The sequence below is a fragment of the Ranitomeya variabilis genome, chromosome 3 (genome assembly GCF_051348905.1).
Source record: "Ranitomeya variabilis isolate aRanVar5 chromosome 3, aRanVar5.hap1, whole genome shotgun sequence".
In the NCBI taxonomy this organism is placed as follows: domain Eukaryota; kingdom Metazoa; phylum Chordata; class Amphibia; order Anura; family Dendrobatidae; genus Ranitomeya; species Ranitomeya variabilis.
The window spans coordinates 749,258,467-749,273,665 of NC_135234.1; the positions used below are offsets into that span (position 1 = coordinate 749,258,467).

Here is a 15,199-nt window from a genome sequence, read left to right on the forward strand (position 1 = left end):
ATGAGCTATAACCTATTTTCACAAAGCTGTGCCCACTTTTCTTGAGGTCATCCCCCCTTCTGGAGAAAGGTGAAAAATAAATGTCAGTCACTTAACAAATGCAGTGGAAAGCACGGAAAACAGGTTTCTTTAGCACAAATTGTGCCAGATGTCTGGAGATTTCTACTCTTCCCTAGGACGTACCGCTTTTTTTTTTTTTTCTACAATACCAGATTGGTCATTTGTTGAGCGCTCGATAGTTACCTCTTTTGTTAAACTGTACACCAGCTGATATAGCAAAGGGGTGCAATCAACTCTTAGAGTATAGTTCCCTGAGGGAAAAAAATATTACAAAAATTATTGCAAATTTTGTAAAATAATGGACAAAGGATTATAGAGGCGGACGGTTGGGTTGTGTTCACACTGTCAGGACAGGTGCTCTTACCTTCCACTGAAGAATCTGCATTGATGTAAGCCACTGCCCTATTTTCAAGTATTTTAACATTCTCCTAAGGGCAAAAAATAAGACACAGATAGGAAGACATTATTTATTAGCGCTACCGGCATCTATGTTCTCCAAGATCAACGCAGAAGAGGACACATCAAAAACTTGCAGAACTAAGGCTGGTTTCACACTTGCGTTTTGATCTGCAGCGTTTTAGCGCTAAAAAACGCATGCGTTTTTTCTATACTTAACATTAAAAAAACGCATGCGTTTTTTAGCATGCGTTTTGATGCGTTTTCGGCAACGCATGCGTTTTTTGACGCATGCGTTCAGTTGCAGAAATGCAACCTGTAGTAATTCCTAGCTGCGTTTTTTTGTCGCAAAAAAACGCATGCGTTTATTCGCGGCAAAAAAATGTATTGCTGTCTATGTAAACGCATGCGTTTTTAAGCACATGCATTTGCTTGCGTTAAAAACGCATGCGTTTTTTTAGAAAAACACAAGAACCCTAACCCTAACCCTAAACACAAGAAAAAAACAAGAAAACCCTAACCCTAACCCTAACCCTAAACACAAGAAAAAACAAGAAAACCCTAACCCTAACCCTAGGGTTACTAGGGATCCTAACCCTAACCCTAAGGTTAGGATCCCTAGTAACCCTAGGGATCCTAACCCTAACCCTAACCCTAGGGATCCTAACCCTAACCCTTAGTTTTAGGGTTAGGATCCTAACCCTTAGGGTTAGGGTTAGGATCCCTAGGGTTAGGGTTAGGGTTAGAGTTAGGTTTAGGGTTAGGATCCCTAGGGTTAGGGTTAGGGTTAGGATCCCTAGGGTTAGGGTTAGAGTTAGGGTTAGGATCCCTAGGGTTAGGGTTAGAGTTAGGGTTAGGATCCCTAGGGTTAGGGTTAGAGTTAGGGTTAGGGTTAGGATCCCTAGGGTTACTAGGGATCCTAACCATAACCCTAACCCTAGGGATCCTAACCCTAACCCTTAGGGTTAGGGTCCTAACCCTTAGGGTTAGGGTTAGGATCCCTAGGGTTAGGGTTAGGATCCCTAGGGTTACTAGGGATCCTAACCCTAACCCTAGCTATTTCTGTTTATAGTGGGTTTTCTAGTTGATTTTGATGATTGGCAGCTGTCACACACTTCTCAGCATGCGTTTAAAAAACACAAACGCAGGAAAAAACGCATGTAAACGCGGCAAAAACGCATGCGTCTAAAAAAACGTGGCGTTTTGACGCGTTTACATGCGTTTTTTCACCACCTGCGGTTTTTTTTAAAGTGTGAAACCAGCCTAAGTGATAGCAATTCCGTCTTTCTGCAGCCACCATTAGAGGACGCTCAGGAGCTTATGACATGATACAGATGATACATTCAGGGAACGGTTTTATCATCAATATTGGGTAAAATTGCTAAGTTCTTGTAATAAACAGCATTTTTGCAATTTCAATCTACTTAAAAAAAACCTCCATTCTCAAGAACTGAGGTATTTTTAATGTTACCGTTTAGCGTTCCTTGTCTAGGTTACCGGCCACTGCAGCAGTCTAGCAGCGGCGGCTGAGCATGCACAGTGCTTACAAGCTGTTTTTAAATAAAACTTGTAAACACTGATCCAAATCTGTTTGGATTGCACAATCTGGACAGCTTTATTGTACCTGGACTCTTGCAATGCTTTTCTAACATCTTAAAGTGGACGCCTCAAACCATTTGTTCACTGGTCCGAAGTGTCAATCTCCAGGAGCACACCGCTCCCAGCAAATAGGAAGCCAGTGTAAAGGGAATCTGTCAGCAGGTTTTTTGCTAAAGAAAAACCCAAAAACAAAATGTAGCAAACTGAGCCTCTCACCCTGCCATATGAGATCTCACACTTTGCACTGACGAGGGACAATACCCCCGAAACACCGTGCCAGCAATTTGACATTCTGTTTTGGCTCATATCCCAAAAGTCTCCTTTTAAAGCCTGTTAAAGGGTCAATAGTGACTTGTAAGATCGTGGCTTTCAACAGGTGGCGCTATAGAGTTCAAGTCCTCTTCCTCTCTGAAGGGGCAATTTACATGTACTCCATAGTAAGTAAATAGTAATGATACATGTAAATAACATAGGGCACTTAGCTGGCACGAGGTGAGGTTTAAATACAAGAGATAGGATAGGACAACCACAATGGGTGCACCTTGTCGCAGTGGGATGGCTTTTATGCTTTTTTGATCAAAATAGCGATAACCAAGTACTGTTACTTACATGTACTATTACTATTTGATTACTATGGGATATATATATCTTTCTTGTGTTTTGACTGTTAAATAGCCACAGTGTGAATGTGCACCTACAGATTACACTTATACCAATTTATACTTTGGCTCATTTCCTTGGTTTTATTTAATCTGAGAGTCGTGTAATTTATGGGCAGAGAGCCCGATTCCATGGCTGTGTTATTTTCTTTGCAGCTTCCTGTAGTTTCAATACTATCAGTGATTTTTTTCAGCAGGAGATTATCAGTAGAGGACTAGGTGTCTCATGCTAGTCAGTCCAGCTAATCTGCATAACCCAGCCCCCACCACTGATTCGCAGCATGCTGACAGTGTACACAAGAAACTGCCAATCAGGGAGATGGGCGGGGTTATGCAGAGCTCAGCATTCCGAGCACTACTAGAAACTGCTAGGAGAGAAAACAGGGATTCTATTAAAACGGCACCAAAAAGTCCAGTAAGTGATACATTGCTGGAATCGGGCTCTCTGCTCCTACATAGTGCTGATTTTGGATTAAATAGCAAAACCCTGTTGACAGTTTCTCTTTAGTGCTAAATGATATTTGTCTACTTTGCTCACATGGCTAAAAAAAATGTGCAAGACTTATCAATGACTTTCTTTTGCACAACTATTTCATGGAGTGATTTGGCGGCCAGTCGTATGGGATTCAGGATCTGCAACGTCCAAATTAAAGCCCGCAGAGACATTTTACGAGCGAGTTTCAGCCGCACACGACTCTAATTGAAGTCTATGCTGGCAAAGTCGACTTCTCATGACTGCCTCATCACATTCTCAATCATTGGCCGTGTGACAGCGAGTCTCATTCAAGTTGTGCAACTATAACCATTTGCCTGATTTATCAGCCGCTTTCTGCCGGCGGCTATTCTAAAGCAAAAAAAAAAATTTTAAAAAATCAGCATAAACCATTATAAAAGATCATATAAGACAGCGATTGCGTGAATCATGTGCGGCTTGCGACCAGAAATTCAACATGTGCGTAGGTGTTTTTGCGACATGACATTATTACAATGCAAAATCCATGTTGTATGACTAGAGTCACAGTGTCGCCATAGGGTGAAAAAACTTCAAAAGCTATACAGTTATGCAGGGGTTCTGGAGATTTGTCTCAGTAAAATGCTATGTTAATGATCTTTACACATTAGAGCCGCATGGTTTGTCTCCATGGTTTATGGACCCTTGGATGCAGCCATGTTGTAGACTTATTGGGCAAATACATTTTACTACTGAAGCTAAAATTTACTTTATAGATCACAAATTAACTTCCCTCAGTTGCTCAATCTAGTATAAAGGAAACAAAAATTACAGATCCATTACCTCAGCCCACTCTGTGGAGCCTAAAAGTCCAAACTCTTCGGCATCCCAACTGGCAAAAATAATCGTCCTCCTCGGTCTCCAACCTAAAAGGAACAATATGTAAGGGATTGAGTGTTGTCCTCTATGACTGACTCTGATCCAGTCTGTGTGCAACCCCTTAGATACCTTGATTACTATCGACCGTAGCATCTAAGCGGTTAGACCTGTGTTCTCCAACTCCAGTCCTCAAGAGCCGCCAACAGGTCAGGTTTTCAGGATTTCCCAGGTGGTGGAATTATTGCTTGTGCAGGTGAGCAGATCTCACCTGTGCTATACTAAGTAAATCCTGAAAATATGACCTGTTGGGGGCTGTTGAAGGCTGGAGTTGGGGAACACTGGGTTAGACTGAGGGAGAAGACTCCTTTGGACACCTCACGCTCCCCCAGCAATATGCTTAAGGTGTTCCCGTGGGTTCCAATAACAGTCGGAACCTTATCTCTGCACTCCAGGTCTGCCATGTATAGAAACATATTATTATTGTAATAGAATACTATAGGATCACATGGTCAAGTCGAATATATATTATTCAAAAAATGGACACAAATTTGAAAAAAAAAATAAGATTAACAATGTTAGAATCTCATGAAAATTTAACTAAAACCATACAAATCTACATATAAACCTAAATAAAAAATCAGAATGTGGCACAAAAAACAAGGGATTTTTGTCTAGAATTTTTAATGCAAAATTAGGAAAAATATACTATAAAATGTGAAAAAGTGTAGAATTGCTGTTTAACCCTCATACTCGAGGTCTAGGTAGCCGAAGATGGTGCTATTGAAAATTACAACTCATCCATCAAACAGAAAAACAAAACAACAGCCAACATACCCACATACCAGAGACATTGTTAAGGGGATCAAAGAGTCACATCTTTAAAAAAAATTCTCATAATTGATTGACACTTTTTGTTCTGCAGAGATCACTTCTCAGCAGTCTAATTATTATCATTAGTAGGACTACACCAACAGGTGAAACCTATACAGGAGATAACAGAGGATACACCCTTGACTATGGATAATGTCACAGGTCATCCCTTCCCTCCTCCCTGCTCGATGATCTCTGCAGACCCAGGTCATGCCCACAATGCTCCATCGTAATAGTCAATGGACATTTCCAAACTATTGTTTCTCATCGTACAAGATCTTACCTTGTCTTTTCAATTTTCCGGCACTTCTGACAATTTCATTCACCACGGCAGCTCCACTTTGTGGGTCCAGGCCTCCAAACACCCAGGAATCCCTGTGGCCCCCAAGGATGACATATCTGTCTAAGAAGGACATTGGCCTGTTTAATAATATAGCACGGTGCATTGCAGAACATCGCGGCCTAAAATTGATACCACCATCATCCCCGAGAACCTGTCATCAGACCTTTCATGTCCCTTCACTGTAATCTCATGGGAATATTTTTTTTAAGACAGATTCCTGTGAAAATCGGCAGTTTTCATGCTGACAGGCAATATTATACTTGCCAACTTTCATGGATGGTCTTTCGGAAGGTGACTGATTGCGGTACATCAAAGGTCTGGCGAGTACCATTTATCTTGACCCCTCCTTATTCACACCCCATCATCTGCACCCTAAATGTGCAATCGGATGCCAGGACTGATTTCAAGGAGGTTTTAGGTAGCTCCTTGTAGGTTTGCCAAATAATCCCGAAGGTTTCTCCTTATTCCAGGAGCCAGCTGGATGTTTTAAGGAGAGCCGGCAAGTTTTTTCAAAGTGAATCTCTCCTGGTCAGTCATGGCTTTAATTGTGACCACTTTTTCTTGAATGGGATGTAAAGTAAGGTTAACTGTTCCAAGTGGGACAACAATAAAGGAAGAGTAGGCGTGATCAGCAAACCACAAGTTTGCAGAGATCGTTCCAATTTTTCAAAAACAATCCTGGCAAAGTTGAGGATGTACCGGATTGAAAAAGAGTGGGTATTTCGACAAACCCCATCCACAAATGTTCAGTTCCCTTAAAGGGCAGAGTTAAACCTTTCCAAAATAGCCAACATCTATGTTGGTAACTAGATTATGCACAGATGGCTATTGGACAGAAACAAGTCTGCGTGTTGCGGTTCAAGTACGGACCATGATACACAAACTAGCTGCGGATCTCCTGACCAGAACTTGATTGCCTCATTTATGTCTATGAAGCTATGGAGCTCAAGTCGGAAGATCCACGACCGGCCTATGAATGATGGACCATGACACGCAGATGTGTGAAGAAAAACTCCTCTGATGGGTTTGCGTTGCAGGAAAACTCCAAGAAGAGATATATGAAAGTTGAATATTAACATATTTGTACTAGCAAACGTTTATGCGCATTCTTCTCATACCAACTCCCCTGTGTGACAGTTCCCAAACATTACTGCCCCCTGAATGTGCATCTGGGCTGAATGTGATGGCCCAGTATCTGAGCTTCAAGCAAAGAAGTGTTGGAGGAACATGGTCTTGCAGGAGGTTTGTGCAACAACTGGGAGATAAGGAGACTTTCTGAAAAAGTGGCTAATTTTCCGAAAGTCTCCTCCAGGAGAGTCGAAAACTATGATCTAACTTCTTAACCACTGGTCTGCAAATCATAGGCTGTGCCGCTGTCACTTCTCTTCCTTCCCAAGCAACCTGTTCTTATCATTGTGTGACATTATACAGAAATACTTCTATATCACCATTTGCATCAATGTACACATACTTCCTGGCTTAGTTTGGAGCGCCCCGTCAGGGCAAGAGGGTACTCGGTACCGGGTCCTGCGGTTCACAGGGGGATGTCACGGTGGCTGACCCGGTCTGTGGCCCAGGGACTTCCATATAAAAGGGAAAGGTGTTTAAAGGGATAAGGTTTATGTTCGTGACGCCACCTGTGGTATTCGGTCAGGGCGACCGACGCTTTAAGGGGTCTGCTGGGGTGATGTTATGGCAGCTAGATGGTATACCTTCCCACAGGTGAAGTATGTCCCCAGGGCTTCCCAGTCTGTAGATGGTGGTATGGTGAGAGGCGCAGAGAAAAATGAGGACACAAGGTTGCAGTCTCTTTACCTTTACTGAAGAATTCAGCATCCACAGTCCAGAGCACCAGATCACACGGCAGGCAGAGTCCGGCTGGTTCGGAGGCAAGTCCAGAGTCCCCTTGTCCAGGTGGAAATCAATAACCTTCCCTTGCGCTGTAGTGGTGTAGTCCCTTACTGCATAAGCTTCAAATAAGGTCCTCACAGATGTGGTGTTTCTCTCTCTCTCTCCCGTATAGGAGAGGACAAAACCCGTATGACTGGTGACTTGAGCCTGTTTATAGGGTCTCTTAGATAACCCGGCTCTGTGGGGTGTCACCATGCCTCCTGGGTGTAGGTGCGGACAGGTAACCTGCAATTAGCTGTCCTGCCGGTCTCTGAAGTAAGGCGTAGAGGTCCTTACTACCTCAGTGTTACTGGTGTTCTGCGCCTCAGAAGGAGGCAGCCTGCTCGGGGCTGATCCCCTTCTGGTATCCTCTCCTTTGCTTTGCCTTCCTTCACGCTCGCTGCAATACAATTCTGCCTTCAAAATGTCTCTTTCTGGGAGCTGCAGCTCTGAGGGCATGCACAGCTCCGTGGACCCTCTGTCCTCCTCAGACAGATGTCTGGAACTAACTTTCCCTACAGACTACCAGATATATATATATATATATAATATATATATATATATATAATATATATATATATTATATATATATATATATATATATATATATATATATATATATATATATATATATATATATATATATATATATATATATATATATATATATATATATATATATATATGGAGTCACCTAATAAATAGGATCAGAAGCTCCCCCTGGTGGCCTGGAGTATGAATGTGTTGCCTGTTTGTGATACCTGGATGAAGTTATCCTTCCTTGCCTCTGAACGTAGCATCACTCTCCCTGGGAGGAAAGCGACACTACTGCGATGACCAGGACCCTGGGGCACCGCAGAATAGTGACCCTCAACCCTGTGGTCAGGAGATCACCGTTGAGCTCAGACAAAATCTCTGACAATTGACTATATTATACAAGTATCACAATAGTACACGGGCACCTGGCTCCACCGCGCCTTTGATGGTTCCTATGACATTGTAAATTCTCCTTATCTCGTTGTAGGAATGGATGTGCAATTTTACCTTCCTGAAAGAAAAAAATGGAAGCAGGATATTCAGGAACTTAGGATAGGTCATCTATTAAGATCAGTGGGTTTCTGAGTCTCAGCAATCCCACTGATCAACTGATTGAAAGGGTTGCACTTCTAAATGTCACAGCGCCATACATTGTGTAGTGGCCGTGAAAGGTACTGCTGGTTCTCTCCCATGAAAGTGATTAGGAGACAACTTGCAGTACCATTTACGTCCACTAGCTGTGCTCCCTCCAATGCTGTTTGGCACCTTCAATCAGTTGATAAGGAAATGGTCCCATGCCCATGTGACATTGATGACCTATGCTAAGGACAGGTCATCAATATGTAAGTCCCATGACAACGACAGATCAGTCAGTAGAAAACTAGTCACTTACTGGGTCGCAAAGCTTCCAGAGAATCCAGGTCCGATGTTATAAGACACATTTAGATTTCCCTTCCAAGTGCTGTTTGGGGCTGAGGCTCCTCCTATATGACTGCAAATTATAACACAATTATTATAACCGCACAGTGAGCTCCCTCTAGTGGTAACTTCAGGAAGAGAGAATTTTATCATGAGCTGTATTTCTATATAGGGGATTTGGAGCTCTTAGCACTGGAAATATATATTAAGTGATCATTCGGCACAGAAAGCTGTTCTTTTGAAGGTTTTACACTAAAGTTAAAATTTTCACATTGGAATTTCGTAAACCACGAGGGATCTGCATGGAATCACAGACGCCATGGGAGAAACCAAAAAAGGAGATACACCACTTGGACAGAAATCAAGTAATGTAAATATTAACAAGAACCTATTATTAAAATGTATAAAATCCAAAGCATAAGCATAAAATTATACAGGAAGGTAATAGCTTTTTCAAATCGGCCTTGCAGAATAAAAGGAAAAAATAAAATCCTACTACACAATTTTTTTTTATTATATATATTTTTTTTTTGCATCCCTTTAATTTACTATCTAATGAAGCGAATACTAATAGCGATACTCACCGTAATAAGACCTCAGCATCTTTATAACCGATAGGATGGACTGGGATTTTAGGAAGTCCTACACCATCTTTTACATCCGACCTGTAGGTGTATTCTGCCAAAACATCAGCACCGTTACCTAATATGACATTGGACACCAGCACACAATACAGTAGCGGAAAACAAGGCTTTAATCACGAGATACTCAGGACCCTTCCATATTGGATGAAGCTTAAAGCCAAGTCCAACTTGGCAATGGAGGACATGAAGGATTCTGAATGTGAGCAGTAACGCATGGAAAACCACCAAGGAACATCTGATGGTGGATCCAGTAGATGAAGATACATTACCTGGAGATGGAAAGTTAGGATGGACCTAAAATTATCTAAGGCAAGCGCTCTGGTTTTTGGGAGTGTTGATGATCATTGTTGTACTGGGACCACAACCACTAAATCAACTGGTATTGAAAAGAGGAGCATTGTAGGGATCATGGTACCCATTGAAGATAATGGACCATATGTTCTGAAGACATGCTCTTGAGTTAAAGGGGCTTTCCTTCTTAAAAGAAAAAAAAATAGTACGGTACTTAAATGTTCATAAATTAGTATTAGGAACTTACCAATATAGTTCCAGTTTGGAAGGTTCGCTGATGTTCAGCTATAAGGTCCAGGCCATGTAAGTCCTTTTCCAGTCTGTGTCCGATACAGAACAGTATTTCCTTTGTCGGTATGTTACCAAAGCTGTACATAAAGGGGGCTTCCAGATCGGTATTTGATTAGTAACGAGAACCCTGCTTCGATATACAAACATTGGTTGTGACACAGAAGGGGTCCGCATTAGCTACGGCAATAAGCAACAGCCAGCCTCTTTACATACAGCATTGTTCACAAGCCGACCAGGAAAATGCTGCCCTGTGTCCGACACAACCAAAGATGACCTACCAACTCCTGGGACCAAACCTTGTAGCCGAAAATTAGTCAGAAGCATAACTAATTTAATGACATTTTATTACCATTTTTGCCCCTTTCAGAAGATAAGAGTTTTGCTCTCAAAGACTCATACTGCAGAACTGTCCTGCTAGGACAACCTTAAATCTTTAGGTGTAATAGACCAGAGCAGTTATAAGTGAATTTGCTCTTTAGATCACACATGTTCTTCTTCAGTTCACATGTTGGTTGATAACCTCCAAATGACACATATTCTTCTCATCAGGTCCCATCTTGGTTGGTAACCTCCAATTGACATATGTTATTTCTCAGGTCACATCTTGGTTGGTAATCTCCAATTGACACATGTTGTTCTTCCTCAGGTCCCATCTTGGATAGTAACCTCCAATTGTCATGTTCATCCTTAGGTCCCATCTTGGTTTGTAACCTCCAATTGACATGTTCTTCCTCAGGTCCAATCTTGGTTGTTAATCTCCAATTGACACATTTTTGCTCAGGTCCCATCTTGATTGGTAACCTCCAACTGACACATGTTCTTCCTCAGGTCACATATTGGTTGGTAAGCTCCAATCGACATGTTCTTCCTCAGGTCACATCTTGGTTGGTAGCCACCAACGAAAATGACCACAAACCAAAAGATGATGGATTTACTGAAAATAAATAGACGTGATCTAAGCTGAAGAACAGTAATAGAATCTAGAACATACCTTTTGCTGGATAACCTGGTGTTAGAGGATCCCCTGCTCCATTAAGGTTCAGCACATTACCACGTTGGGCACCACCGCCTGGCAGGTTCCAGCCATCAGGATAGGGCTCAACCCCTGGAGCGCAGTAATCAGCCGGATCGGAGTACAGAATAATTCCCTTGGCTCCTGCTTCTTCTGCATTTCGAACCTTGAGTATCAAGAATAAATATCACCAAATCACCAAAGTTTACCCTATCCAAACAACACTATGTCTTCAAAACCTACCACCTACAAATAAACTGAAGCGTATGCCAAGTAAAAATTCAAAAAAAGTTTTTATTTAACAAATATTGACACACAACTGTTTAAAAAGATTCAGTGGCTGAATACACACATATGGACCTGAGAACACAGGACATAATATAACCATGCCATAAACATTCAAAAAATGGATAAATATCCAGAGTATATAAAGAAAATTTTTTTTTCTAGGGTTCCTCAAAAAGGGCTACCTTATATATAAAGCAAAGCTTTCTTGAGGGTTAATCAATGTTATATAATTCAATATATTTCACTTTGCACACAGTGCTTTTGGACTCATATGTCAACCAAATTTGGTATTCAATATAACATTCATAAAGCATAGACACATAAATAAGGAAAAGAGTTTTCCATACAGCTCTATTTAGATGCCCATATAGCTTATGGCTCTATGAAAAATTCTTTGTGGCTCCTCACTACATATAAGATTGCTTGCTATCTCTAAAGACAATAAATAGCATTAAAGTGCATAGTGCTAAATGATGTTCAATATCAGTGCAACACATGCTTTAGAAAACTTGCAGAGACAAAACCATATTGTAAGGTGCAAAGACAAGCTAGTAAATACAGTTAGGTCCATATATATTTGGACAGAGACAACATTTTTCTCATTTTGGTTATAGACATTACCACAATTTAATTTTAAACAAAACAATTCAGATGCAGTTGAAGTTCAGACTTTTAGCTTTCATTTGAGGGTATCCACATTAAAATTGGATGAAGAGTTTAGGAGTTTCAGCTCCTGAACATGTGCCACCCTGTTTTTTAAAGGGACCAAAAGTAATTGGACAATTGACTCCAAGGCTATTTCATGGACAGGTGTGGGCAATCCCTTCGTTATGTCATTCTCAACTAAGCAGATAAAAGGCCTGGAGTTGATTTGAGGTGTGGTACTTGCATTTGGAAGGTTTTCCTATGAAGTAAACATGCGGTCAAAAGTGCTCTCCATGAAGGTGAAACAAGCCATCCTTAAGCTGTGAAAACAGAGAAAACCCATCCGAGAAATTGCTACAATATTAGGAGTGGCAAAATCAACAGTTTGGTGCATCCTGAGAAAGAAAGAAAGCACTGGTGAACTCATCAATGCAAAAAGACCTGGGCGCCCACGGAAGACAACAGTGGTGGATGATCGCAGAATAATCTCCATGGTGAAGAGAAACCCCTTCACAACAGCCAACCAAGTGACCAACACTCTCCAGGAGGTCGGCGTATCAATATCCAAATCTACCATAAAGAGAAGACTGCATGAAAGTAAATACAGAGGGTTCACTGCACGGTGCAAGCCACTCATAAGCATCAAGAATAAAAAGGCTAAAAAACATCTAAAAAAGCCAGCACAGTTCTGGAAGAACATACTTTGGACAGATGAAACCAAGATCAACCTCTACCAGAATGATGGAAAGAGAAAAGTATGGGGAAGGCGTGGTCCAGCTCACGGTCCAAAGCATACCACATCATCTGTAAAACCCGGCGGAGGCAGTGTGATGGCTTGGGCATGCATGGCTGCCAGTGGCACTGGGTCACTAGTGTTTATTGATGATGTGACACAGGACAGAAGCAGCCAAATGAATTCTGAGGTATTCCGAGCCATACTGTGTGCTCAGATCCAGCCAAATGCAGCCAAACTGATTGGTCGTCGTTTCATACCACAGATAGACAATGACCCAAAACATAAAGCCAAAGCAACCCAGGAGTTTATTAAAGCAAAGAAGTGGAATATTCTTGAATGGCCAAGTCAGTCACCTGATCTCAACCCAATTGAGCAGCATTTCACTTGTTAAAGACTAAACTTCAGACAGAAAGGCCCACAAACAAACAGCAACTGAAAACCACCGCAGTGAAGGCCTGGCAGAGCATCAAAAAGGAGGAAACACAGCGTCTGGTGATGTCCATGAGTTCAAGACTTCAGGCAGTCATTGCCAACAAAGGGTTTTCAACCAAGTACTAAAAATGAACATTTTATTTAAAATTATTGAATCTGTCCAATTACTTTTGGTCCCTTTAAAAACAGGGTGGCACATGTTAAGGAGCTGAAACTCCTAAACCCTTCATCCAATTTTAATGTGGATACCCTCAAATGAAAGCTGAAAGTCTGAACTTCAACTGCATCTGAATCGTTTAAAATTCATTGTGGTAATGTCTATAACCAAAATGAGAAAAATGTTGTCTCTGTCCAAATATATATGGACCTAACTGTATGTAATACTACATCCCCATCAGAAGAAGCTAACGCGAAACGTACGTCGGGATGCTCCCTGCTAACCAGGTCATGTATACCCTCTGAACTTAGCTGATTTGCTTCCTCCTTCATGTCTGGCAGACTATTGCAAACCCTCAGTAGCATGCTTGCACTTTAACCACTGCACCTTAAACTCATTTTATGTCATCCTTGATTGCTGCCATATTTACTAGCTTGTCTTTGCACCTTACAATATGACGCTTGAAAGACCTTAGATGACGTCGCGGCCTGTGATTGGTCTCGGAGCGGTCACATGACCGCAACGCGACCAATCACAAGCCGCGACGTCATCTAAGGTCTTTCAAGCGCTCATTCTTATGAACGGAGGTTGGCGGTTACAACCAGGACGCGTCGGAGAGGTGAGTATATCAATATTTTTTATTTTCATTCTTTATTTTACACATTAATATGGATCCCAGGGCTTGAAGGGGAGTTTCCTCTCCTTCAGACCCTGGGAACCATCAGGATACCTTCCGATACTTGGTGTCCCATTGACTTGTATTGGTATCAGGTATCGGCGATATCCGATACTTTTCGGCCGATACTATCCGATACCGATACTTTCAAGTATCGGACGGTATCGCTCAACACTATTCATTAGTATATTAGGAAGATAAAAGCTATAAATGGTTTCATACCTTATTGCCTCTAAAGATTTTTCCATATCTTGCAACAGCAATCTTCCCCTGGACTTTAATGTTCAAAACCCGGTCAAGATAGAAAAAGTCTTCTGTACGCCCATAATTTACATATACAAGTTCTCCCTGCAACATAAAACATAAAGACGTCAGGAGGACTGGATAGAAGATACATCAATAGATTAGGATCCTTCCAATACAGTTCAGCAGACACTAATATATAATAGATAATAGCCAAGTATACGGTTATATATTGTTTGCACACTCCCTTTAATTATATACCTCTAGGTGGCTCAACTTTTTCATGGTGTGATCCCATCTGGTGGCAAAAGGTAACGGCACAATGAATAAATGATTTTTCAGTTAATATTATTATGGATTGCTTTTTTTTTTCTTTTACACATATTAAAGGGGTTTTAAAACTAAAATGTTGTGGTTAAAGGAGTCGTCCACTACTTGCATCACCCCTTATGAATTCCTAGGTGACCCTCAGTGAAATAATAACACCTCTGCTCATCTCCTGTGCCGGTGCCGTTCTAGCACATCATCACTGGCTCTCTCGGGGATTGCGTGACATTATTACGTCACGCAAGCCCTGCAACTAATCAGCGCTGGCTTTTCTTATCTGTTTCATTACTGCATTTTCACCTTTTTTTTGTCTAGTTTTTGTTTTTAATTTTCATTTTATTTATTTTTTATTTTTTCAATATTTTTCTAAGGGTTTCCCTGTTTTATGATGTTCACTATTTTGGGCTAAGTTTGGGGTGTCCAGATGTTTTCATCTTATTCATCAATTGCGACTTTTTAAAAAGTCCCTACATTTTAGCACAGATGTGCCCCCGGTTTACCCCCAGGAGCGATTTTTTTTGTACGTTTGAAATTTTTGCACAAATTTTGTGACATTTTAAACAGAACATGCAACTTTTTATGCTGAAAAAAAGTCACAACACAGGTTAATAAAATAAAAAAAAACGAGAATTTATGATTTTTGGGAAAATTCATGAACCACGTGCACCATTTTGAAGACTTTGTTGCAAAAAAGGTGGGATTTAAGGGGCAAGTTTTCTCCTTGTGGAGAGTGACAAGCCAAGCCTGGCATGTCAGAGTGAGGAGACTTATGAGCCACACATGATCCTCTGGGAAATTAAATATGTAAATTGCCTCTTCAGAGAACTGTAGCGCCACCTATTGGAAGTAGCGATC

At 41.2% G+C, this 15,199-nt stretch overlaps 1 protein-coding gene across 1 annotated transcript in view; it reads right to left on the bottom strand.

Moving 5' to 3' along the window:
- Positions 1-15,199, bottom strand: part of LOC143817284 (putative N-acetylated-alpha-linked acidic dipeptidase) — a 93,917-nt gene that overhangs the window by 21,809 nt on the left and 56,909 nt on the right. The window contains exons 5-13 of the mRNA XM_077298553.1: positions 13,997-14,122; positions 10,820-11,006; positions 9,187-9,280; positions 8,577-8,675; positions 8,110-8,195; positions 5,198-5,317; positions 4,009-4,091; positions 425-488; positions 244-311 (exon numbers count right to left, since the gene is read on the bottom strand). Coding sequence (XP_077154668.1) covers positions 244-311; positions 425-488; positions 4,009-4,091; positions 5,198-5,317; positions 8,110-8,195; positions 8,577-8,675; positions 9,187-9,280; positions 10,820-11,006; positions 13,997-14,122 — 927 coding nt within the window. The remainder of the gene's footprint in view (positions 1-243; positions 312-424; positions 489-4,008; positions 4,092-5,197; positions 5,318-8,109; positions 8,196-8,576; positions 8,676-9,186; positions 9,281-10,819; positions 11,007-13,996; positions 14,123-15,199) is intronic.